Here is a 27,576-nt window from a genome sequence, read left to right on the forward strand (position 1 = left end):
CCCGCTGGTAAAGCAGCCTGGAAATCGTAGTGAAACCGCCTAACTTAGACAGAGTTGAGTCCAGGCCAGTTCACAGCACAGATGACACACTGCAGGTCAGCCCTGTAGTACAGAGAGTGAGGAGTGGCCAGCACATCTCCTGTGGACCTCCCACTGTCCCTTCTCCACTCAGCGGCAGAGGCGTCTGGGAAAGTGGGACCTGACCCACCATTTGCCAGTTTGGCAGCCTCCAGTGGTGTCCCATGTCTATCAGGGGTAAGGACCCAGTCCTTGCCAGGGCCCTGCAGCCTCGCCAGCCTCTCCCCGCTCCTCCAGCCTTATTTTAGCTCCTCAAACGTCCACACTCCCTCCTGACTCAGAGCCTTGAATATGCTATTCTCTTTGGAACACGATTCCCTTCCCACCTGTCTGCCTTCTACACAGCTAGAAGTAAGGGCTGAACAAGTTCATCTGAAGCTTGAAACGGACTCCTTCTTAAATAGAATCAGGAGGCTGTGCTGGAACTCAGTTATCCACAGCCAGCTCTTCCAAAACAACACTTTTTCTTGAGTCATCATCCTAAGTAAGCCAATATTTCACAACCAAGCTACATGAGGATACTTATTTTTCCTTTTCTCTCTGGCTTCATTATTTATTCCCAGACTTACTTCTATTTTGACAGCCTACCAAATCTCTTCTTTTCCTATTTTTCTCCCTCTTTCTTACTCCCTCCTTTGGAGGAGTGGAATTTAAATTGCTTAACTCAGACAGATGTAAGTCCAGGCCAATTTATAACACAGGTGACACTGCAAAAACCCATCACAGCGACTAGGCTGGGAGGGTCCCTGGGGTGACTCTACTATGGACTTTCATGGCATTGCTGAAGAGGAAAAGCAAACTTTCCCAACAATTATGGAAATCTGGCACCAAACTAGGCTGCGTGGATATAGATATGGATGGACACAGACACAAAATATAGAGCTAGATATGGATGTGGCTGTAGACGAGATGTATAGTTCGAAGTGTAAATGTAGGTGTAGATGTAAATGCACAGGTGTGGGTGTAGGTGGAGACGTATAGATATAGGTGCAGGTGCAGATACAGAAGTATAGATGTGCGTGCGGGTGTAGGTGGAGATGCGGATGTACAGATGTAGGAGTAGGTATGGATAGAGGTGTAGGTGTAGAGATGTGTAGACGCAGACGTACAGATGGAGGTGGAGACGGAGGTGGAGATATATAGACACGTGTAGGTGGAGATGCAGATAGATAGATGTAGGAGTAGGTATGGATAGAGGTGTAGGTGTAGAGATGTGTCGACGCAGACGTACAGATGGAGGTGTAGAGATGTGTAGACGCAGACGTACAGATGGAGGTGTAGAGATGTGTAGACGCAGACGTACAGATGGAGGTGGAGACGGAGGTGGAGATATATAGACACGTGTAGGTGGAGATGCGGATGTATAGATGGAGGAGTAGGTATGGATAGAGGTGTAGATGTAGAGATGTGTCGACGCAGACGTACAGATGGAGGTGGAGACGGAGGTGGAGATACATAGACACGTGTAGGTGGAGATGCAGATAGATAGATGTAGGTGCAGATGTACGTATAGGTGAGATATAGACACAGGTGTGGGCGTAGATATATATGCATATGCATAGGTGTATGTGCAGATAGATAGGTGTAGATGCAGATGCGGATGTTACGGTGACCCTCTTGCTGGTGTCAGATGTCAGTGTGGCTAAAGGAGAGTCCCAGTATTGTGAGGCCCTCCTAAGACTCTCCTGTGTTTCTAGCACCTGAGTGAGTTCTAGAACAGCCTGTAGGTCAGCCTCTAAGGACAAGCAGGAAGCAGAGAGTGTTGAAGGCCTGGCTCCAGGTGTGGTCTGAGTGGGCTGGGCTGTTCCAGTACTCCCTTCTCCTCCCCACCAACACCTGACCTCACCCTCATCAGATGTGGGAAAGAGGCTCATAGGCAGAGACCATAAAGGGCCCCTTCCTGGTATAGCATCACCTCTTCCGGTATCTTCCAGGGGGCCAAACAAGGCCAAGCTAACTTGGAAGTCATTGGGCCAAAGAGGCCCTGAAACTGTTTAAATGCTCACCACATCTGTGCTTTTACAGTACTTTCTCACTGTGCCCACCGCCATAGCTAGAGGCCAGACAAGCAGAGAAATCCTTCAGTTCTAGATTTCCAGCCAATAACAGACATCTAAATCCAACACATCATTGTAACCTCAACAAATGAGAGGAAAGTAAGCTTATAGACTTAGAGCCATCAAAGACCAACAGCCAACCGCAAGGTGTGGGCCTTATTTGGATCCTGAGTCAAAAAACAAATGAACTAAAACAAAGTTCTGACGCTGATGTGACAACCAGAAATTTGAACACAGACTAGATATTTGATGATATTAGGGATTTTTGCTACTTTTTAGGTGTGATATGGCACTGTGGTATGTTAAAAAGAAAGAATCTTTACATTTTAGAGATATTTCACGAACTGTTTATAAGACAATATAACTGGGATTTGTTTCTAAGCAGCAGGAGGGGTGGGAGTAGATGGGGTGTGGGTGGGGCAAGGTTGTCTTGGTTTTTGGTCTGGGTCGTTATCTTGCTTTTGTATATGTTCAAAGTTCTGCACAAGAAAAAGTAAAAAAACAAATCCGCTACCTCACAAAAAACATGAAACTGAACAGCCAGGCAAAGCCTGTTGGACTGGGGACCTCCCCTGTGGCTGCATCTCGTTACCAGGGCAAGCCAAGGCCATGAGCCCAAGGGCCCCGGGACAGGGGCGGGTGGGCTCCCAGAACAGCTGCCCAGGCACCTGGAGTGCAGCCTCAGAGGATGCTCTCAGGACACCGAGTCCTTCATTAGAGCAGCTCTGAGGTGGGCAGGTGTGGTGCCTTTGAACATGAAAGTTTAGAGGAGTTTCTAAATAGAACCTCTATTTATTTATTTATTGCCCTCTATTTAGGGGCAAAATCTTCATCGCTGGTGCCTTTAAAGAGTCAATTCTGTGACTTTGGATTTCTGTTACAATCCAATCCTCAAATTGCCTTGGGAAGAACCTTCACATCAATTATGTCCATTTTCCTAGAATTTCCAAAAGCCCACTTTGTAGGCGAGAAGTACATGCTGATTGTTTAACCAGCTATTCCAGAGGGCCTTCTCACTCGTTCACTTACTCCTCAACATCCAGACGTGTGCTGGGCCCTGGGAGAAGAAGACAGAGCAGCCTTCCCCGCGGGAACTGTGAGTCTGCACTAAGGAGGTGACATGTGACTAAGCAAATGGAACCAGTGGTTAGTACCAGTGGTTTCCAGGTGACCAGAGGGAAAGCTTCAGAAAGTCCCACTCTAGCTGACTACTTAGGACTGAAACACTTTCCAGGCCAGAAGGGCAGCTTGGGCCAACTCAGAATCATAAACGTAAGAAGATGGTTTGGTTGGAGGGTGGGGTCCTGGCAACAGTGACAAGAGTGCAGGTGGAAAGGTGGGTGGGCTTCAGTTGGGGTGTGAAGGGCCTTGTCTTCAAGATAGGGGCTTGAGGAGGTCCCATGGTACAGGCAGAGGACCCCTTGAGCATCCCAGAGCAGAATTTGTGATTAGATGGCAGCACCTGGGTGGATCAGGGAGGAGGAGAAACGTGTGCAGAGAAAGCAGGTGGGAGGTTAATAGTGCGAGAAACCCTTGAGCATCTTCTGAGGAGCCAGGCTCGGCAGGGGTGGGGGATGCAACTGAGCAGAAGCGGACACAGCCGCTGACTTGGCAAAGGAGAGCTAAAAGAGAGAAGTAACTCTCCACAGGAGTGCATCACTGCACGCCCAGGTAAGGTGCCAAGGGGAAGGAAGGGCAGGGCTGCACTTGACGAGGAACCCTGACAGAGGCCGGGGAATCAGGAAGGCTGTACGGAGGAGGCGGCCCCTGAGCCGACATCAGAAGGATGAGGAGGAAGTAAAGGGGCAGCATGTGCTAGGGGAGGAGTGTGCCAGAGTGAGAGGAGCAAACACAAGGTGCCCTGTCGTGACCCTGCATATTCCAGAAGCAGAAAGGAGGCAGATGTGGCCAAGCACCCAGAGGGAAGGGAAATGGGGAGAGGATGAGTCTGAAGAGCCTGCAGGGCCTGGGGACACCGTAGAGGCCTGGGTCTCTCCCTCAGGAGCAGTGAAAGGTAACCACAAGGTCTTCCAAGGAGAAGGTGACACAATCAGATTTAGGGCATGGAGAGTTCTCTTTGGGTGCAACATGCATAGTGGATTGAGGAAGGTCAGAGGGGATGCACAGATACCCACACCAGGTACCGGCAGTAACCATGGCAGGAGAGGCAGTGCCTGGGGCAGGATGCAGAGGGGCAGGAGGAGGAGAGGGTAGGTGGAGAGGTCCTCATGGCTGGACACAGGAGATAAGAGGGGGGATTGACGGTGCTGATGCTGACCGAGGCACTGGCACGAGGAGGAGCATGGCACTGGGGGGTACTCCATCCACCGTGTTGAGTTCCAGCTGACTTCCTTCTTTTATACGTCCAAGAGGAGAGGCCACATGGACATGGTTCCCGAAGCACCAGCATGGGTGGCATCTCCCACGGACCACATGCTGCACAAGGTGAAGCAGGGGTTGACTGAGAAGGTCACTGGCACCAGGCAGCACTAAGGCCTTTGGTGACATGGAGGAAACAAGGAGGAGAGGGCAGACAGAGAGGAGTTACTGAGTTTGGGCCGAGGAGTTTTGCAACTGACAGAAGGAAGGAGAGTAGAGCTGGGGTCAAGGACAAGAAGTTTATAGATAAAAATTTGGTTTAAGTTATGATACAGGATTCTGAGATTCCTTAATTCATGGGCCTGGGGACCCACTCAGCTAAAACTACTTACACCCTCTATCAATAAAACAGACGCCTCAGATTTCTGTGACTCTCAGCCTGTACGTTTACATACTTTCCTCATGTGAATTCCCAAACAATCCCCCAAGTTAACCCGGGAGCTGTCTGACTGCCTTAGGGAAAAATTACACTGTGTTTATCTTTGAATCTCTTTCCTTCTCTGGGAAGCTTTACTGTATCTTCATTACAGCAGGCACTGAATAAATATTTGTTCAGTTTTATAGGGGGCCCAAGTCTAGAAAGGCCAATAGGAAGCAGACACGCAGGGCAGGGCCCCCATCTGGGGCTCGAAGGCCACCGTTCACGCTCTTCTCATTGACACTCCCCAGAACCACCAACCAAGCAATCAAGAGTTTAAATTTGGGAAATCTTTTTGCTTCTTTTTTCTTATTATTTTTCTAATATACAAGCAACCATGGCCATTTTTACTCATTGGGGCTGTATCCCATCCACCTAAAATCTTAAGCGATAATAAATCCATCATGCTAAAGAGAGTCTTTTAAGACAAACTGAAGAGAGGAACAGTGGCCTAGGAAGGACATTCAGGAAAGAAGACGGATACAGGTGGCAGCTATATTTTCTGAACAAAAAGTCAGAGCACTTCGCCTGAGACGGTCCAAGAACAGAGCAGAGTAAAGTCTGCACTGGCACAGATACACAGAGTCCATCCACAACATTCTTAAGATTTCCTTTCTCTGAAAGGAAGGAAAAAGTGGGAAAGATCGTGCATCACACTGGCCCACACTCCTTTTCCGTGTCATGATGGCTCACTCCCATCCCTGCCCGTCTGCCAGCAACCACTGGGAGGTGGGGCTCCCCTGCCAAGGTCAGAGGGCTGAGGGGGCAGCCGGGGTCTCCAGAAGGCGGTGGCAGAGCCAAGGTTGGACGGCACCCCTTCCTCTTCTGCCACACTGGCTCCCAGGGGAGACAGGCAAGTCACTCCAGAGCAGACGGGTTCTTACACTTTAGAATGAGCGACGGGAAGAGTGTGGGCAATCTCCACCTCCAAAGGCTCCAGCCACCTGATTCTCAACCCCCTGGATGGCCCAGAAGGAAGTTTCGAGAGGAAGGAGAAGGGTGGTCTGTCCTCAGACGAGGCCAGGTCTTACCGGCACACAAAGCTCTGGGCCTGGTACCTACTTGCTGAGGCCTTGGCAAACAGAGAACTCTACTTCTGAACTCCCTTCTGGACTTTTGATTCCCGAAACCTTGAACTTCTTCAGTGGAGGGAGGTAGAGCCGTGCTCAGGCTGAGTCTGGTCGTGTCTCCTTAAGCAGACGTTCTGACTGACTCCCAAGCGTGGTGCCGCCGGAAGGGGAGCCCTCACAACTGCTTGGGAGGCAGGTCACACTCCAGTGAGCATGTTAATCAGGAAAGTAAAAGGGCATCTGTAGTTTCACTGACTGGCTTACCCAAGGGGAAAGGAAGTTTTGTCGTAAGAAAAAACTGAAGGAGGAAAATTGACACCCAACCTGTCTTTTTTCAGAATGTGTGGATCAGCATCAGAGGCGGCACAGAGATGGTAGCAAAGCTGTCCCATCTCTACTTCCAGTGACCCTCACCTTGAAACCTCAGTGCCCCCCTGCCCCAGCTTTGTCCCCTGACTTCCCCTGAGGAAGGTCATTTACTCCTCGTCTCTTTCAGGAGGAGCTGTGTGCTCTTTGGTTATTGCTCTTGGGCTAATATTTATTTACTGAACTGTGTCCCAGCTATCATTCTTCCTGCATCACATTTGCTCTTCCTGACAGCCCCTCAAGGTGCACACTATCATCACTGCCCCTTTAGAGACAGGAAATCAAGCCCGGGGAGAAAAGTAACTGCCTAAGACACAGGACTGGAATGGGATCCCCACCCTGACCGATGGCCTCCCAATGAGCTGTCCTCACCCACCCAAGGCTGCAAAGATCAGAAGGAGATCAACGCTTTACCCATCGGCAGGTGTTCCAGTGCTTCCAGCGAGGGACTGCTGGGCTCCTAACAACCCATGCAACCTACGTCCTTGTCCACAGCCACCCACAACCTGTGGGGACAGCCCTGTCCCAATGGCGGCAGAGGATCCCATGCGACTCTGCTTGTGGCCAGCATCAGATCCAAGACTCGCTGCACTTCTGCTTCTCGGCCTCCACATGCTTATGACCATGGTTACCTCTCCAGAGTCCCTCTCGTCGGCTCAGGTGATCCTTCCCCAGGAACACATCCCAAACACAGGAGTTCTTTTGTTAAGAGAGGCATACCAGTCCAGCCACATGTCCCTCGAGTATTTCTTTACCAGACGTAAACGGCAGTTTCTTCTTTGCTGAGAGGTAAACAGCCCCTTTTGCTTCAAATTCCCCTTCCATCCTGTGATCTCTTCCTGTCGACCTACCTTGAAATCATTTTTAAATCATCCTTAGAGGACCAGGGATGGCCGTCCTACGCTTCATCCAGTCTTGAATAATCTGTCTAGTTTGTAAAGAGGAGGAAAATGTAAACGGTGAAGGATTAAACTATACCCTGTCCATCAGAAAATGGAGAAGAGACAGTGGAGCTGGCAAAGCTAAGCCCTGTTACTCACCCACCTAAACGTCAACAGAGAGAACGCACGTCGATGACAACACTGACTTACAAGTCACATTCCTTTGCCTTTTTATTGGACAGCCAAATATACAAAAATCTTTATTAAAGAATGGCATTGAATTCTTGTCAATTAATAGCTGATCTATTAAGGTTTAAGCTGAGACCGGGTGAAAACTTGCCCCAGAGAATGCCAAATTACCAATTAATCTGACAACAGAAGCAGAAACCTCAATCTGTCTTCTAGTGCATTATGCCTTGTGACAAACAGTGAGAATTACTGACATAAAGCTGTATTATCTGCACCATATATCTTTCATCCAATTGAAGCAGCAAGAGAAAAGTAAGGGAAAGCCACTAAGATAAGATAATGATATTCTGTAAGCTTCACTGCAACAGGGAGTAGCTCACGTCCCAGAGGACGGCCAGAAAGCTCCACAGGAAAACAAACTCTGAACGCAAAGAACACCCACCCTGGTAATGGCTTCCTTCTCTCCTGGGAAGTTAACCAGAGCACGAGGAGATGTCCAAGTGGACAGTCTCTCCTCGACCACTCACAACAAACGGTCAGTTTCCTCCACAGATGGGCCCCAATGCAGAGTATGGTCAATATGGAGTGTCCTGCCCTCGAGGTTCCCAGACAAACTGCACCATCCTCGGCTGCCCCCATCAGCACAAGGTGCCTTCACATGAGTCTTTCGAATGAGCAGAATTCTCTTCCCAGCACTTCCATGGAGGTGCTCATCCTCCTGGTGTTGCAGCTGAGCCCCAGGATCCCAGAAGAGGGAGCAGCCAGCATCTCCCTACAAGCACCCTTGCCTCATGCTGGAACAAGCCCTTGGGTATCGGGACATGATGACAATGACATCCTGGAGGGAGAAAGAAGGCTCCAGAGGAGCTGTGCAGTGCAGGAACCATGGGTAATCACACACACACACACACTCACATACATATACCCACATACGCATACACATATACACATGCATACACACATGTTCAGACATACACACATGTGCATACATGCATATGAACACATGTGTGCACATACATGAAAACATGCACATGAACACGCATGCACGTGCAGATGTTCGCTCAGGCACACATTCACATACATACACTTGAACACATATACACACGCAGACATATACGCATACAACACATGAACACATACAACACACATATGCATGTGGACACATATGCACATGAACACATATACACATGCAGACATATACACAGATATTACAGAGATACATGCAGACTACAATACAACACATGCATTCACACAACATACATACACGCATGCCCACATACATATAACACACATACACAACACGTATATGCACAACACACATATAAACACACATACACACACACAGCATAGCAATGTTTCCCAAGGAAGAGAAAAATCCACAACACAGCGTTTTTGATGATTTACAGTAAGGAACAGGTTGGTACAATGGTCTGCATCACGAATCTCACCTTCGCTTTAATAGCACAGAGCTGTGCCCTCAGCAGGACAGACTGCTCAAGCTCCTCTCTGCCATTCTCTGTAAGGCATGATTCTAAAGACACATACCCACCAGGAGTTCCAATTCTAAGAAAAGGACCATGAGGTCAGAGACAAACACATGGAGCACACCATCTAGGTGAAGAAGTCAGAAAGGGGCAGACACATCTCAAAAAGAGGACCTCGAGGGGCTGGCCCCGTGGCCAAGTGGTTAAGTTTGTGCGCTCTGCTTCGGTGGCCCAGCGTTTCACTAGTTCGGATCCTGGGCACAGACATGGCACCACTCACCAAGCCAGGCTGAGGCGGCATCCCACATGCCACAACTAGAAGGACCCACAGCTAAAAATATACAACTATGTACTGGGGGGCTTTGGGAGAAAAAGGAAAAATAAAATATTAAAAAAAAAAAAAGTCCTTGAAATTGGCCCATTCACAACAATGTGGATGGACCTCGAGGGCATTATGTTAAGCTAAATAAGTCAGTCAGAGAAAGACGAACTCTATATGACTCCACTCATAGGTGGAAATTAGTATATTGAGAAGGAGATCTGATCGGTGGTTACCAGGGAAAAGGGGGGGTGGGGGGAGGGTACGGAGGGGGAAGTGGTGTACCCACAACATGACTAACAAAAATGTACAACTGAAATTTCACAAGCTTGTAATCCATCATAACATTAATAAAAAAAAAAAAAAAAGTCCTCGAGGAAACTGAGTCAATATTTGGTGCAAGCTTCAAGTGTCTGCTGCTGAGGATTTCTCTAAAGACACAGGTGAGAATATCCTCTACAGCTGAAAGGAGTCTTAAATTTCAATCTGATTTTAACAGATGGTCTGTAGTTTGAGCTCAAAATCAAATATTTTCTGCCCAACTGTGGTATGCAACTACTTCTCACTAATGAAATTTGCTATTTGCAGTGTAGCAACAACTTGCACACGCTGTGGATTGAATTTTGTCAGGAGGTGTGAACTCTGCAGAATCAGCAGGAGAGATCGATTCTGGCTTTGACGCAGCCCCTTCCCCACTGTGATCACCGAAAGACGATCGACTTCTGAATTTATGAAGAAACACCTGAACAAGTGTGCAATACAACACAAGAGCAAAATTATATACAGATATGGGTGTACACACAGCTGCCACACACACGCACATGTGTCTGTGCAGCCAGCCAGATATGTTTTTCCTTTGGAATCACCAATTCCATTACTCGAAGAAAACACAACATTTTTACAAAGCATGGTGCTTTGTAATGTCAGATTCATTAGTGAGATGACCTGAACAATGGGGCCTCCCGCTTGTCGCCTGCCAGGTACGTGCTGTTTGAATTCTGCCCCTTGTCACATTCAGATCACAGTGAGAGCGAGGACAGCATACTCTGCTGCTGTGAGGCATGCTCTTCCCTCTGAAGGATGACTCCCATCCTGATACCTGGACCACTTCGGTGAGAAATAGACAGAGCTTTGGAGTTTTAACAGGCACAGAGCCAGCATTCAGTGCAGACCCAAGTCCCACCTACTCCTCCTGGGAACCCCAGCGCCCGCCCAGGCTTTGCTCCTCCAGCCCCTACCGCCTCCCCCAACCCCGAAAACAGGCCTGCTTCAGCATGCCCCATGGTCTGACCAGCAGCGATGAGGCCAGGACCCAGGAGCTAGGAAGGGCTTGGTTTGGGATGTTTTGTGGAGAATTGTCCTCACACTCAGTTTCCCAGTTCAGGACACTGGCTGAGAGGCCCGGGCTGGCTCCTGGCTGCCCCCGACACCTGCAATAGCAGGGATGTCTTCCCTCATGTCCCCAGGTGAACACAGGCAAAAGTAACAGCATTTCCTCACTCCAGTGAGGCTTATGGACCTCAGCCACCAGGAGGGAAAAGCCGAAGCCCCTACTCACTCGGTCTCCGTCACAATGTAGCCGGACTCCTCAGAAGGCTGGACTTCCAGTTCCAGGCCTTCGCCGGAGCGTCCCTGAGCTCCTGCTTCGAGGCGCCGGTCCTCCTTCCAGGCCCCTGGAATCTGGCGTTGGAACTCCCCAAACCCGTCGACCTGGGGCCTCTCCAAGAGCTCTTTCACGTAGGTCTGACTCCTTACGTTCTCCACCCCAGCACTGTCCTCCTCTGAAGACAGGGAGGCCCCAGGGTCCTCTGATTTCTTGATCTCTGTTTTGAAGGACTCCACAAGAGGGGGAGCTCCAGGCAAGAACTGAGACCCAGGATCCTGCAGGAGGTCCCCAAGTGTGAGGCTCAAACGATTGACCTAGCAGAAAGGAAACTCATGTGAGGTGATGTCTGGGAGAAAGACTGTCAACTTGCATGATGGAAGGGCCATCTGTGACAAAGTCATCCACATCAGATAACAGTAACGTGAAACAAAACAGTTGATGAAGGCAAAGCTTCTACAGCCTGTATTTAGAATCATACCTAGAGGAGAAATTTTCAACAAATTGGAGGATGAAGGCACTATGCATAGAATCACTTAACAGTGCGTTGTCTCTCTGTCTCTGTCTGCCTGTCTCGGTCAGAAACATACACACACACCTTCCTGAAGAATCTGATTTTGTACCCTCAGTGTAGGTCTTTGGCATCTAGATTTTAAAAAATAGCCCATGTGATTCTGAGACCCCATCCTACTCCTCTAGAAACAATGAACACCTAAGAATAACAACAATAATGATTATTTGTATTTACTGAGTTCTCACAACGCACAAGGACTCAGTACTAGATGCTCATATGCATGAACTCACCGAGTCCTCATGATAACCCTGTGAGTCAGGAACGGTCATACCTCCCCCATTTCACAGAGAAATTGAGGCTCCAGGACTGAGCAGTCACAGGGACAATCACATCCCAACAACATCTAGGGGATCTTTGGTCTTCACATGCCAATACTCACCCCTTCCTGATCCCTGTTTCCTAGACAAGAGGGTCCTTAGAACCACTTAATTGACAGCCTGCCTGCTGAATATTACCTTACAACACTCAGTGTTGATTATATATCAGACACTGTGCTCAGTGCTCTGTGAAAATTCTCATTTAATTACCCCAACCCATGAGTTCCTTACTAGTTTTATCTCTAATTTGTAGACTCTGGAGCTTATAGAGATTAATAATTTGCACAAATTCACAGGGGTAGTGACTGGCAGATCCTGAATCTTAACTCAGATCTAACTGATGTCAAAGATGGCATCCCTGGGCCGCATCAGCCTCGCAGACACCCAGCACCACTTCTTAAGAAAACAAATGGCCGCTCTTGCTGCTGGTGCATCACAAAGCAGAGCATGCCAAGGACACCTGAACACGTGAGCAAAAGTTCCATGCTCATCAGTGAGGCATTTCTTTTCTTTACTAGGAAACCACATTTCTAATACTATCTTAGACAGAAACAGGAAATCTGGACTTACTTTACAACTCACTTCACCAAAACACATGTATTTAGAAAATTAGGGAGGATAATAAAGGAAATTAATTATTTCCTTTTCGACTAAAAATTATTCATAACTTTTCCTTTTGTGTTTTGGAATTATTTAAAGAAAACTAGAGTTTGATGAAAACATTTGGTCAAATTTGGATCCTGAATGATGACAGTCATAGCATTTCAGTTACCAAATATGGATGGAAAATGTCCTCAGGCTTGTGAAGGAAAGAGAATAGTGTTCTCACTTAAACTTCCTCACACTTCCTGGTGTGAGGAAGAAACGGATGTTATTAAATAAATAAGGACTCAGAGAATATGACACTCAAATACCCTTTTGGAAAAAATTGCTTGAAAATGTACCCCAAGTAACAGAGAAATGAATCAAAATTCAACTCATCTGGGATGAAAACTTTGTAATATAAAAGCCCTAGGGGTCTCCACATAGGGCAGGTTCAGGAATCTGGCTGAACTGTGTGCCATATGGAGACCCTACAGCCTGGCGTCCAGCCACGCTCAGCCACTGCCCATCTCCTACCCTCCACTTCCCAATGAGGAAATGTGTTTCTTAAACCCCACTTCTCCCTCCTCAGCTCAGATAGAATATCCCACCATTTTTGATGGACATTTAAAAGAATTGCTGATGTTTTCTTCCACTCTTTGTTAACAAGCATTGAACAGAAAACCACTAAGACAAACTGACAAGAGAAGTACTAACCAAAATTTTTTTTTCCACTCCACAAATTAGAATTTCGTGGAATCACATAATGTGATTGTCATTGCTTATGAACTGATTTTCTGCATCCCTAAGACTTGTACTAATGATAATGAGCAGAGGTTCTGTAATAGGAAAAACCAACAAACCACTCAGCGAGTGGGTGTTATCTGTGACTAAGCCTTTTTTCAAACTGCCTTCTCAACCAGTGCTGTCTGATGGAATCTTTTGCAATGATGGAAATGTTCCATATCGGGGCCATCCAACCCAGAGGTTACTAAGGAACACTTGAAATGTGGCTAGTACAGCTGAGGAACTGAATTTTTTATTTACTTTATTTTAATGAATTTAAATTCAAGTTCAAATAGCCACAGATGGCTAATGGCTACCACTTCGGACAGTGCAGGTCTAAATGATCTAGAGCCTGTCAACGTCCCTGTTATGTGAACCTCAAAAATCAGCACACACAGGACAATGTCAAGCATATTTAGTGGGCATGTGATGTTGTCATGCAATGTTATCATTCCATATCCCTGGGTGGGGAAATTCTAAGGAATACTCATTTTCTTCTTTGTATTAACCATATTTTCATATTTATACAAAAGATAAATATTAGTATATAATCTGAACACAGATATTAGTATGTATCTAAATATAGCCAGCCCTGGTGGTCTAGTGGTTAAGATCCGGTGCTCTTGCTATGGCCCAGGTACCTGTGCTGGTCAGGGAACCACACCACCCAGCTGTCACTTGTCATACTGTGCCAGCTCTATGTTGCTGTGATGCTGAAAGCTCTGCCACCAGTATTTCAAACACCAGCAGGGTCACTCATGGTGGACAGGTTTCAGCAGAGCTTCCAGACTAGACAGACTAAGAAGAAGGACCTGGCCACCCACATCGGAAAAACAGCCATGAAAACCCTATGATTAGCAGCAGAGCATTGTCTGAGGCAGTGCTGGAAGGTGAGAAGATGACGCAGACAGACAGGGCAGGGTTCCGCTCTGCTGTGCATGGGGGCGCTAGGAGTCGGAATTGAATGATGGCACAAACAACAAAACAAAATCTAAATATACACCATTTTGTATGTATTCTTTATACTTTTCTCAATTTGGGGATTATGAGGGTTTCTCCAGCCTTTTCTGGAAAAAAAGAACTTTGTATTTTATAAACATTCCCAAGACATAAACAGATTATCAATACAGCTCTGAGTTTAATGTGAACCAAACCTGCAATGACATTCCATCTTACCTCTTCATAAACTCTATCATCATCGTCTTGTACTCTGTTATCTGTGAAAGACATGAGCATTATCAAAATCCTTGTCGAGAAGGTCATCACAAAGTGTCACAGTGTGTAAAAAGACAACCACATAGAACCCTTCTTTACTGAAGACTAGTCCTAATGATGTTGGCCTAATTTCTACTATAAATAAACCTTCTCTGCTTGTAGTACAATAAGAGTGCTCTATAAACTTCATGAAAGAGGAGGGGGTGCCAGCTAAATGTCAGATGTGAAGTCACTGGTTAATTACATGACCAGTTCCACGGATCTGTGTATTACCCTTAGTGTGAGCTCACAGCAAGAAAAATCCATTGTGCCAGGAGCAGTTAATAGTTACAAAAAAGTACAGTGAAGCATCTAACCCAAACCATCTCAAGTTAAGATGTCTTCAGAATTCATTATTTTCCTGTGGTAGTCATTTCTCTAAATAAATATCCTGCCTGCAATGTCCAACAGTGCATAACTCACTTCTGAAGGCCAAACAATTGCTCCTGGGGGCACCTGACACCTTCTGGATCCCTCCTAGCCCTCAGGATAGGTATCAATCCTTTTAATTAACAATTGTTTAACATAATGCCTTGCCCTGGTGGAGTTTCAGCATCTTTTCCTGCATCCTATACGTCAAGCCATGCTTCTAGCTTCCAAGCTAACCTTTGTCCCGCCCACAGAGGAAGGAGACAGGTGTCTTCCCGGTGTGTTGTCTGTGTGCCCTCTGTGTGCAGCACTGAGCTAGATGCTTTAATGTAGCTCCAGGGGCTCTGCAAAGCCATCAGGCCTGGCGAAGGCAGTTGTTGGGGGAGATCGAGCTGTCCTGCTCGGCCCTCTGCTCAAGGGTTCCGGCTGCTGCATGTGTGTTGCGTGGGCACATGCATGCGTGTGCGCGTGTGTGTGTGTGTGTGTGTGCATGTGTTGTGGGGGATCTCTGCTCTCTCCCTGGAGCAGCCTCAGAGGGTGAATGGGAGCCTCAAGCAGGCATTCAAATAAACCCCTTTCACTTTATGATTCAAATATTTGACTATATTTACCAGCACAATCCAAACAAAAACTTTATCACTCCCATTTTTTTCTAACTCTGAACCTCAGCACACAGGAATTACATCTCACAGAGAGCAATTTGCCTTTCAACATAATTGCTCTGGTAGGCTTAGCCTGTTAAGAAAGCTTTTAGAGGCAAAAGTTCAAACAGATAAAAATCATTAATAGAAATCCCCACCTCCCCAGCGGAAAGAACGCATTTCAGCCTGGAAAGTGGGCCATCTCTCCGCAGACCTGTGGCCTCCCCCGACATCTACCACAAACACAAGGGGCCCAGGAGCTGGGAGGCTCACCTCGCACATCTCCGACCTTGCGGGCTTCGTGGAGCCCTGCCTCGGGGCTGTCCACCTGCTCTCCCGGTTCTCCTCCGACTCCCATTCCGGCCTCTTCCCGCTCCCCTTCTGTACCCACACCTTGCATGGCATTAGCAATCACACGGGCCATCTCCTCGGGGTCCAGGGGGCTCAGACTCGCCATGTCAACCTGATGCCTCCTCAGGTCCTTCAGGAGGCTCTGAATTAGTGCTTCTAGAGGGAAACAAACGCAGATTGAATAAAGAGAAAAGTAGTCAACATCGGCATGAGGAGAGAAGGACCTTAAAGGAGCTACACAAATACAGGCATAATGGGCAACATCAGCAAAGTGAGCAGAGAAATGGGAATAAAAAAAAGAACCAAATGAAAATTCTATAACTGAAGAGTACAGAATTTTAAATTTAAAACTTACTGGATGGCCTTAACAGCACATTGGATAAAGGAGAACTTTGAAGACAGATAATAGAAATTATTGTTATCTGAAGAACAGAGTGAAAAAGATTGAAGAAGGCTGAACAGAACTTCAGTAAGGTGTGGGACAGCATCAGGCATGACATACTGTAATTGGAGTCCAAGAAGGAAAGGAGAAAGAATCGGAGCGAAAAACTGAAAAAAAAAAAACCTCCACAAGTTTCCCAAAATTGGTGAAGAGCATTAACTTAGGGATTGATGGCACTCAGTAAACCCCAAGAAGAACAAATACGAAGAGAACCACACAATGGCATCTCATAGTCAAATTCCTTCAGTTCATAGAAAACCAGAGGTAGAGAAGGTATCTTAAAAGCAGCCAGAGGTAAAAGACACATCACATGTAGTGTGAAATGATACAGGTAGTGGCTGACTTCTTAAAAAATGGAGGTCACGAGATATAATGAACGTCTTGTAAAAATAACATATTTGATATAATATATGTAACTATACATTTGATAGTATACATACAAATGACATATTTGAAGTGTTAAAAGAAAAAACAGAGACCAGCCTGGTGGGATAGTGGTTAAGTTTGTGCACTCCGCTTTGGCGGCCCAGGGTTTGCAGGTTCGGATCCCAGGCATGGACTTACAGACCCCTCAACAAGCCATGCTTTGGTGGCATCCCACATACAAAACAGAGGAAGACTGGCAACAGGTGTTGGCTCAGAGCCAATCCTCCTCACCCCTCCCAGAAAAAAGGGGGAAAAAAAGAAAAAACATATAATTCAGAAGTCTGTATCCAGTGAAGATATCTTTCAAAGAAGAGAGTGAAAGACATTTTCATATTATAGAAAAAGAGCTAAGACAATCCGTCACCAGCAGACCTAGGCTACAAGAAATACTAAGAGAAACGAGAGCAGATGGAACCCCAGAGCTACAGGAAGTGTTGAGAAGCTCCTGGAAGGGTAAATAGGTGAGTACATGGAAAAGACCATCATTTTTCTCCTCATAGCTCCTCTAAAAGACAACTGATTGTTAGAGAGGAAAAATTAATAACATTTAATGTAGGGTTTATAAAATACATGTAGATGTAAGCTACATGACACAGAGGACAGCGTTGCAAGTGGGATCACGCCATTGTAGGGTTTATCCACGTTTTACATGGGGTACTAAGATAATAATTCTAAGTAGACTACTTTCGACAAAGGCCCTCAACTCAAATGCATTTCAATGGAGAAAGATAAGTATTTTTTTAAAAGGCGATAGAACAAAAACCTCTGACATAAGACTTTTATCCAGAATATATAGGTATAAACTCCGACAACAATAATCAACAATAAAAAGGAAAGCACTCCAATAAAAACAGGCAAAATAGTTCAACAGAAACTTCATCAAAGAAAATATACAAATGGCCAATAAGCACATGAAAAAATGCTCAATATCATTAGTAATCATTGAAAGGCTAATTAAAACTACATTAGGCATATTTCATGCCCACTAAAATGACTACATTAAAAAGACTGAGAACAAATTCTGGAGAGGATATGGAACAACAGAGACTTTCATACACTCCTGGTGGGGATGTAAAATTTTACAACTCTTGGGAAAACAGGCAATTCCTTATAAAGATGAATATGCACCTTCCATGTTACCCAGAAAGCGGGCTCTTTGATGTTGACCTTGGAGAAATGAAAACCTATGTCCACAAAAGATTTCTATAAGAACATGCATAGCAAACAAAAACACTCTAAAAGTCCAAATGTCCACCAACAGGAGAAAGGATGAACAATCTGTTGTTCATCCACATAAGCAATAATGAGCTACCAATACACGCAAAAATAGGGGTGAACCCACGAAGGATTATGCTGGGTAAAGAAGTCAGGCACTAAAGAATACACATGATTCTATTGATAGGAAGCCGAGGGCGAACCAGGTGCAGCCTCTCTGGGGAGGGCAGTCAGAGCAGTGACAGCAGGTGTGGGACCGAGTGGGGTAGTCTGAGTACTGGTGGGGTGTGAGTTGCATGTGTGCACATGTCAAAACTCACTAATTTGTACACTTAGGATCCGTACATCTCCCTATATGTAAATCGCCCTCAAGAACAGTGATCAATGTGATGCAGTCCCATCTCTGAAGTAGGAGGGAGCCTGGACTTCCTTTCCTTCAGTCTGCAATGCTGAGACTCTGACCCTCGGTGCAGCTCTACGCAGGACGGCTGGTCTCGTGCCCTGCCTGCCCCACAACACCAGAACGGGGACTTCGGGCCGACACTCCTGCAGCCTTACGCAGCAATCCTCTAAACCAAGCAGGGTGGGGATTAGTGTCTGCTTTTTACAAATTAAGAAATTTAGGCTTTTTATGTTTTTTCAACTTTCCCTCTTTTGTTGCTGAACTAGAGCCACAAACACAATTCCCAGCAGCTTTTCTCCCTCTCGTCCCCACCAGCAGGTGAGAGAAAGTTCCAGACACCAACAACCACAGTACCAGGCACTTGCCGGCCAGCACTCCGTGTTGATACACAGCACGCAGAAGGAATACGCTCTCTGGGGCAATTCCAAGGCCACCCCACGCTGCACTAAGAGGACCCAGGGAATGCCGATGTTAGTGCCATCTAACCAGGCTCCTTCCACACAGCTTTCCCAAGCTCACCGCTGACCTGAGATCACCCTCCACTCTGCCACGGGTCCCCACACAGCCAGGGCTCTACTTCCCAGTCAGCGCTGACTGACACAGCAGGCAGCGTCACCTGGTCAAAACGAGCTTTGTACACACTGCAAAAGCATGACAGAAGACAGTGTTTTGGGTTACCCAGACCTTACCGATTTTTCAAAGATAAGCAATTAGAGCCTATTATGAGCTCTTTGAGTGAAAGAAAATGTCCACTTTTACCTACTAACTGAAGCTCATCTTTTTCAGGGGCAGTCTTGCCACATTGTCATAAGGAAATGTTAAAGTGCTCTGTTTCCATTCCGGAACATTCTCTGCCATGCCCACCTTCTCCCCACAGTCTCTCTCTTGCCAAGGAAGAGTCACTGCAATAATTTTCTGATTTTACTATTGGAGGACGTATTCCGTCAGACTTCCTGTTGACCACAGAGACCCCTTCTGGATTTAAAATTCTTAACAGTCTCCACTACAGTTGTTTCTGAAACACAGCCTGACCTGAAGCTGGCATGATAGTCGATAGTCGGTGGTGTCCTCTGAAGTGGGGTATACACTAAATGTGGCGTATGCAGCCGACCTCTGTGGTCAGGACTGGAGCTGTCGCCTGCACTGACGTGTTCTCCTGCAGGAGCAGCAGGGCCCCTTGGGGGCAGCACTGAAGCCACAGAGTGAGGACGTCACTCTACCACCCTGGCCTTGCCTTGTGTATTAACCATGTGTTTCTGATGCTCCGACATCTGGGGCCTCGCTGATCCGGGAGGGACTGCCCCTACTAGAGCTACTCATGTCCCAGAGTCAGCAAACACTGCTTTTCAAATGCCCACCAACCAGTCCAGAGCCCAACTCCAACCCTGTCCTCTATGAGGCACTCACACTCTGGGCCACCATCTGCCACCCTAATTACCCCCGAGTCAGGCATCAGACAATCAGCAATAACCCCTTGGCCCAGAGCCTGCCTGAATCACCCACACTAGCCAGTCCTAAACCTGCTGGCCCCGCCTCTCCTGCTCTGCCCACGGTTCCCCTCCCTCTGCCTCCTGACCACCTGCTGCTTCCCTGTGTAGCCCCGCAGGGCATGGCACACCCCCTCCTCTTGGGGAACTACCTTGTCAATGATAATTGTCTCCTGGTCTGTTGACTTCAGCACACCGGAATAATAACCAAACCTGATTTTGAAACAGCTTCCTGTAGAAGGAAATGCAGGTGAATGCCTACATTGGTGGCTGCTTCCCTCTCACTCCTCCAGACTTGAGTCCCTGGGGAGAATGCACCTCCCACCTCTGTGTCCCCAGAGTCCATCAGGCCCCATGCAGCAGCCCTCCCAAATGTTCAGAGACTGAACACTTGCCTTAAAAAATAACTTCCAGCAATGAAGTTGGAATAATATTTCTCACTTCCTTGTAAACAAAAATACGCTTAAAAATAGACAAGCGCAGAACAGTCACTCTTTCCTACAGATGACAGGAGCCAAAGGGGGATTGCTTATGAGCAATCCCACATAAACAATACCAGATTCCTGCTCTTTCTGGGCTGACATAAGGCACAGGCTGTTTCATAGAAAAGATAAAAGATGTGCTTTGGAATTGAAGGTGTGCACATGCCATAGCCATTGTCGCTGTTTTGAAAAAGCCACTGTTCATTGTAGCTTTCAGCCCCGTGGCCTAGTGGTTAAGTTCAGGATGCTCCGCTTCAGCGGCCTGGGTTTGGTTCCTGGGCGCACACCTACACCACTTGTTAGTGGCCATGCTGTGGTAGCGACTCACATACAAAAAGAAGAAAACTGGTAACAGATGTTAGCTCAGGGTGAATCTTTCTGAGAAAAAAAAAAAATCAAAATCAGAAGGAACAACCTCGAACCTATAACTGAGTCAGTGAACAACAAGCTGAGTATAACATCTTCATTTCTGTTTCACGGCAATCTACTCTGACCAAAACACTTTTCTTTCCTGGTGCTTATCATCTAAGCAAGGGCTTATCTTGACCGTCCACCTCCATAGATCCAATGCCAACCACACAGGACTCACTCATGTCAAAGAAAATGGAAATAAGGAGCTGTATCAGGAAACGTGGATGGCACAGGCACCGGTCTGCAGTGGATTCTGCAAAGGTCCTGCTCCAACAGGCAATCCCAGCAAACTGCAGCGTCCACCTCCCTTGAGCATCCAACAGCCCTGAGGGAGCAGATCGTAGGCCTGAGGTCATGATGGGAGAGTCAGCAGTGCAACCAAAGTGACACCTGGGGAAGGGGCCACTTCACGTCGGACACTGCTATCCCAAAGTCACCAGGCTCCAGTGAGAGGCAAGGCCACACCCTCAACACACCCAGCCCAGAAGACTGAGCTGCACCCAGAGGAGCTGGCCGCTGCAACCCGTACAGTGAGCACTAGACCCCTACATACTTATTACACTGAGGGAAAGAGACAGATAAAGCCAGGCTAAAATGATCATTCTTAAGGGAAAAAATACTCTCTTTAGAACACTGACCAATCTGACAGCAGGTTCGTTGGCTCCACCATTCTAATTTCAGGTGAGCTGGGGCAGGGAGGCCCCAGGAAGGATGGCATGAGCAGAGGCCACCTTGGGGCAGTGTCAGTGACTTCAAACGTGTTTGTGAGTGACACAGGGACCTGCTCCCACGCTTCCGGATGTCATACAGCAATCAGCACTTAAAGTCAGCACATACCTTTGCTCTACTAAAAAGAGGATTCTTCACACACCAGCCCAGGAATAGCGGATCCCACGAGGATCTGCCTTCCAGAGCCAACAGGCTGCAGTGGCCCACCGCTCACCCCACTAGCTGCACTACTGTGGCCAAAACTTTAACAGTGAATTACAAAAACCCACTGACTCCACCTGAACACAGCGAGACCACTGTAGTTATGGAAAAGTTAAAGTGGCGCGTTTGGGGGTTATGTTTGGAATTAAGTCTCATGTTATGTTCTTTGGCAAGGCCCTCATGTCTCTTGGGGGGGATGAAAAGGTGGTAGTGCCTGTGTGTGTGCATGTGCATGAGTGTGTGCATGCATGAGTGTGCATGTGAGTGTGCATGTGTGTACATGTGTGTTGAGGTTTTCAACCCAGAGTGGCTACTGCATTGCTAGGAAAAAAGATGAGCAGGAAAACGTCAAGAGAAAGATGAGAAAATGACACTGGAAGCTATGCCCCCATTAGCACCTCACCTACATCACCAAAATGCTACAGAGCCCATTCCATGCCCTCTCACGGCGTGTTAGAGCATCAGCTGGAGTTTCTTGTGCTACTTCTCGTGTGGAGCCTGTTTCCAACAGCGGTGGCGGCACTGCTATTTACATGTCACATATAGCACAGTGAAGAGCCACCTCAGGGCTGCTGCTCTCTACAAAACGGTGCTTACTTGCCCTCCAACTGACAAAGACACCAAGCATCCACTCTGAAAAAGTGCTTCCAGAAAGAAGGGAGTCCATAATAACCCACGTTTCCCGAATCCACTCCACGAACCATGAGCACAGCAAGCCTCCACTTTCAGCACAGTGAGAATGAAAAATCACCCAGCTAGGAATCATGTCCTAAGGGGCACCACACTCACTGTATGCAGAATCTGACTATTTGTATGCACACAGGGACAGAATGATGCTGGGAGACAGAGTTTTAGGACCAGCAGGTGCCTGACCTTGAGAAACTGAGCAGGCGCTGTGGCTGGCCAGGAAGGGAGGAAGCAGAGCAAGCAAGAGGCCTTCGTCCACCACAGCCAGCAAGGATGACAGTGCCAGGCCGTGTCTGATCCCTGCCTGGACCTGTCATCACAGGCATGCCCTGATACTGGCCATGAACCCCACTGCCAGGGGCCGCGGCTACTCATCAGCTTTCTCAGGCCAAATAACTCTAGAAACTGCAGGGGGTTTGCCCCTTTCTTTTGTCAGAGTTGTGGTTAAGACTTTGGTTTCCAAGTGCATATTTAAAGTTCTTATCAGTCACAATGTCAGTCCTCATGGTGCCATGTCCTTGGGGCCACTGCACTGGATTCACATGCAGAAAAGTTGACTACTTTCTGGTGGGAATGCACTGTTGCCACTTGGAAGAAAGAGTGCTTTGCGGTACCTCAAACATGCTCCAGGAAGCCGAGGGCTGAGGAGCTACCAGCACGGATTTTGGGGTCCAACATGCATTCTGGACTCCAGTCTCGCCTCCAGCACTCCCAGTAGGTGGTCTTGGGCAAGTTCTTTAATCTCATTATTCCTCAGTTTCCTTATTTGTACCACAGGGACACATGAGATGTGTCTGTGAATCACTTATCCAGTGCCAGGCTGCCATAAGTGCCTGATAAATTGTAACTATCTTCATGATAATGAGGTGATGTAGAATCACTTTAGCCCTCCGTTGCCTTTCATTCCTTCCAATCCACTGTAAACACAAATGCTTGATTTTTCAATGATAAGCTCTGGCCACAGCTCACTGCAATCCTCAAGCAAAAGCAAGGAACACAGAGTGAGCCCCTTAAAATGCATAGCTGTGTGGGCTACTGCCTCCCCGTGTGCTCAACATTCAATTTAAGATTATGCATTGTGAGACAGTTCTTTGCCAAAGTACTAACCTACGTTTTAAACAGTGTGAACCTCAGTTATTAACATCAGACCCCAGACTCCACCCATCCACACACCCACCCATCCATCCATCCTTCTACTCACTATGCATTTCATCAACTGGTATTGGCACCCATTGTGTTCAGAACCTGGGAGTAAGTATCACCCTGAAGAAGCATAGAGAATTAAAGGCATAGTCCTCTTGGAGGATCCTCATTAGAGATAAAAATAATAAGAGTTTTTTACCTTTTTAGCAAAGGTAAAGTTTTATGTTTTAAGAGCTTTATAGCAACATTTGTCCAATCTTAAGTTTATATCAATTTAATTCTTAATTTCTAAGGGTAAAATATAGGTAGTAGTTTACAAGTAGATTATGTCATAAAAGTTTGGAAGTTGTTTGGTTGAATTCAGGAAAGACATTTGCTTCCAAATAGGGTAATAAGTGACAGTTTGAATAGCACGTCAGCCCAAACACTTGTCTGTTTTAGGAGGAAGGAGAAATGACTTGCAATGTGCTGTTATTTGATCTCCTTATAGGGTCTCAGTGGTTGGTCTATCTCATACATTAACTTTGCTTGTACTATCCAGAAGTCACGTCTCTCTGGCTTCTAAAACATTTTGATGTATCTGTGTGTATGTCTGTGTGTGTGCGCGCGCATGCATGAGCATTAGTCCCAATGAGGGCAACCCAATTAATTTACAGATTTTTTAAAAAGATAAACTCAAATTATGTCTTTTGGAAAAAAGTCTTACTGTATAATTTTTGGGTCTCAGTTACTCTGAGCAAAAATTTTTCATTAACAATATCAAGAATAGGGACGGGCCTAGTGGTGTAGTGGTTAAGTTCACACACTCTGCTTTGGTGGCCTAGAGTAGGCCAGTTTAGATCCTGGCCGTGGACCTAAGCACCACTTACCAAACTATATTGTGGGGGCACCCACATATAAAGTAGAGGAAGATGGGCACAGACGGTGGCTCAGGGCCAATCTTCCTCAGCAAAAAAGAGGAGAATTGGTGGCAGATGTTAGCTCAGGGCTAATCTTCCCCAATAAATAAATAAAGAAAGAAAGAAAGAAAGAAAGAAAAGTTTTTAAAAAAAATGTCAAGAACATACTTTAAATAGAAAATCAATAAAATACATGAAAAAATAAGATAGACTAGAAAGTATGCTAAACAATACTCTGCCGTTTACTAAGTCTTAACATAAATCCACCAAATTTAAGTTGTCTGTATTGTTGCAGTGATAGTACAAAAGATGAGAAGATGCATTCATCTAACATCACAGGCCAGGCTGCAGAAGGCTGATGCTCGTCAGAGAGATGCGGCTCCAGCAGGCACAGTGCCCCCAGGGGCCAGTGCACCTAAGAACCCACCCAACGTCCCAGGAACACACTGACCAAGGCAGGAAACGGATCGATAAATTTATGAGAGATTTTTAACAAGTGTTGAATCAAAAATGTGTTTCTGATTAATGCAAACTTAACCAGAAAATTCACTGGACAAGAATGTCCCATTCCTGAGCACCTTGGTTAACCAAGGATCTGTTCCTAGCCTCTGTCGGACCATCCTCATCTTGCAGAGCTGAGGTGCCCATCCTAAAGGGGCTCCAAAACGTGGGATCCCTGCCCGCCCCGATCTGCACCCAATGGCAGCAGGCCAGTAGACATTTCTTATCTCTCCCGCAATGACATTTCACAACTAAGTTAAGCCACTGAGTCACTCTGTAAGCCAGTTTCAAGGAGTCTAGAACTTGGTGAACATTATGAGTGTCAAGGTTTACTGTCTACCTGACAGAGCATTCCTTCTAAGTTCTCAACTTTATCTCCAGCCTCCCTCGAATTCCATATGTACGAACGTAAGCTGATGGGATCATCGTGCTGGAACAGGAATGCAGAGGAGAGAGTACAGAATATCGTGGTGACTATTCAGACTCTGGTTTGCAGCAAATTGGCCCTAGACAAAACTGTGCAGCAGGCTGACTTTCCTTCAGCACATCCCACCCACGTGGCAATGTTCGTATCTCTCAACCCCTCGTGCCATCTTCTGTGCAGGAGGCCAGGGTGTGTCGCTGTCCCTGTGTATCCAAACACTCCGTCCCTTTTGCCCCCTACATCCCTCACCCAAGTTGCTCTTTAGGCAGACTCTCGAGCTGACCAAGGTGGGGGTGACACATTCCAGGTCTCATGAAGGTGACCAATGATCAGCGAGTCATTTACGCCCCCCAGAGGTTCTCAGATTTCAACAGGAGAGTTCAGGAGATGGGATGTTCCTCCCTCTCTCGTGCCCTTCATTCCTTCCGTCCCTCCACAAACGTTTATTGCACATTTTCTATGCCCAGCTACCTTTCCAGCTGCAGGACTAAAGCAGTTAACAAAGCTCTTGTTTTCATGGAACTTCCATCCATGTTAGAAAAGACAGAAAATAAACAATTAAAAACATAAATACATAGAATGTCTGGTGGTGATAGGGGCCATGGAAAAAATAATCCAAAGTATGGAAGACAGGGGAGCTGGGAGGGAGGATGCTGTTTTATATAGGATTGTTGGAGAAAACTTCACTGAGAAAGCAAAGTTTAAGCAGAAACTCAAAGCGGGTGAAGCATGAGTCCAGTGGGTTTCTGGAGAAATACTCTCTAGGCAGAGGAGACAGCAAGTGTAAAGGCCCTGGGCAGAAGGTTGGAAGAACAGAAAGGAGGCCAGAGTGGCTGGAATGGAGAAAGTAAGGGGAAGAGACTGTAAGGCATGAAGTGAGAGAAGGGGGTGTGGGGCAGAGACTGCAGGGTCTCAGGACATGAAAAGGACTTGGATTTTTACAGTGAGGTGAGAAGCCCTTGCTGAGTTTTGAGAATGAGACATCATTTGATCTGCAATTTTAAAAGGACCATTCCACTCCACGGTTGGGACAAGGTCAGGGCAGGGAGGCCAAAGGAGGCTCCTGTAATAAGCCCACTGGGGACAGTGCTGCCATGCAGCAGCGCTCGTGGGGAGCATGGGGAAGCCTGAGCGTGCTGTAGAGGCAGGCCCAGCAGGGTCTGCTGCTGGACTGGACGTGAGGTGCGAGAGAAAGAAAGGAGCCTAAACGGACGACGACTTGAGGGCAAAGCAGTAGGAACTGTTTGAGTGTCAGTTTCAGACGTGGGGGACAGCCTGAGGAGGGGTGGAGAACTCTCAGCAGCCCCTCAAAGAACCCCACCGTGTAATATTTTGTTTAATGCCAATTCTGGGTGGGAAGAACATATGGTGCTCCTCCTGGTCAAACTCAGGCAAGTCAGAGCAGAGATCCTAAAAAGACCCACCACAAATAAGGAGAAAATTGGTGTGTTCTGGAGTCAGCCAAACCCAGGTTCACTGCCGCCTGTGATTTAGGGCACCCCATCCAGCCCCTCCAGCCTCAGGTTCTGTCTGTATAAATAGTGTCAATAATTCCTACTTGAAGGGCTTCTTGAAAACACAACATAAAGTGTGTTGATTGTCTACCACATGTCCAATAATCAATATAGTTCATGTAAAATTGTGCCCCTGTTCCAATAATCTGTCCTAACATTTAACAACTCAGAGAAATTATCTCTTATGGTTACCACACATCTTTTTTCCTTCAGCATCCTTTAGTTCTGTTCTCATTATTTCAAAGGAAGAGGAGGAATAGACTGTGGCATGAAAAACTCATGTTCTTTAAGATAAAGATCAGAGAACAGGAAAGACTTTCCGTGGGCCTCTCAGAATGACTATAAGAAGAAATAGCTTCAAAATAGAATAATAAAATATAATTCCTAAAATTGCCTCCTCTTATCCAAAAAAGAAACTTTTTAGGTTATCATTAGTGAAAAATAACTTTAAAAAAAACCTTAGGTATACAATGGCAGACCCTAAGTGGCTGACAGCTTATGATGAGAACAATTAACGCATATTAGAAATCCTCTTTCATATCACCATCACAAACCACACCGAGCCATCTCAAAGGCATCTACCGTCAGTCATTTGAAGATGAACAGAAGTGAGGAAATCCTTTTTAAAAAGTCCAGCCAGCCCTGGTGGATTGAAGAGGGACCCTGGCATAGAGCACAATCAAATACCACGCGCATCAAAGTGGAACGCTCTTTTGTTCCATCAACTGCACCATATAATTCCGAGATCCGGCCAGCTCATAATGACATTTTAAGTAGCTTTCAATGCTCCAAGTGGGCTCTAGCAGAGCAATTACACAAAATGTCAGGACATCAAATATGTAAGCCCTGGAGTAGGAGATCAACTTGCACGCACAACTGCTGGAGGCCTGACCT

At 46.6% G+C, this 27,576-nt stretch overlaps 1 protein-coding gene across 1 annotated transcript in view; it reads right to left on the reverse strand.

Moving 5' to 3' along the window:
• The window catches only part of PTPRN2 (protein tyrosine phosphatase receptor type N2), a 738,567-nt gene that overhangs the window by 515,125 nt on the left and 195,866 nt on the right, over positions 1–27,576 (reverse strand). The window contains exons 6-8 of the mRNA XM_046668847.1: positions 15,641–15,874; positions 14,280–14,320; positions 10,800–11,161 (exon numbers count right to left, since the gene is read on the reverse strand). Of these exons, the coding sequence (XP_046524803.1) occupies positions 10,800–11,161; positions 14,280–14,320; positions 15,641–15,874 (637 nt within the window). The remainder of the gene's footprint in view (positions 1–10,799; positions 11,162–14,279; positions 14,321–15,640; positions 15,875–27,576) is intronic.

The sequence above is a fragment of the Equus quagga genome, chromosome 8, assembly GCF_021613505.1.
Source record: "Equus quagga isolate Etosha38 chromosome 8, UCLA_HA_Equagga_1.0, whole genome shotgun sequence".
NCBI lineage: Eukaryota > Metazoa > Chordata > Mammalia > Perissodactyla > Equidae > Equus > Equus quagga.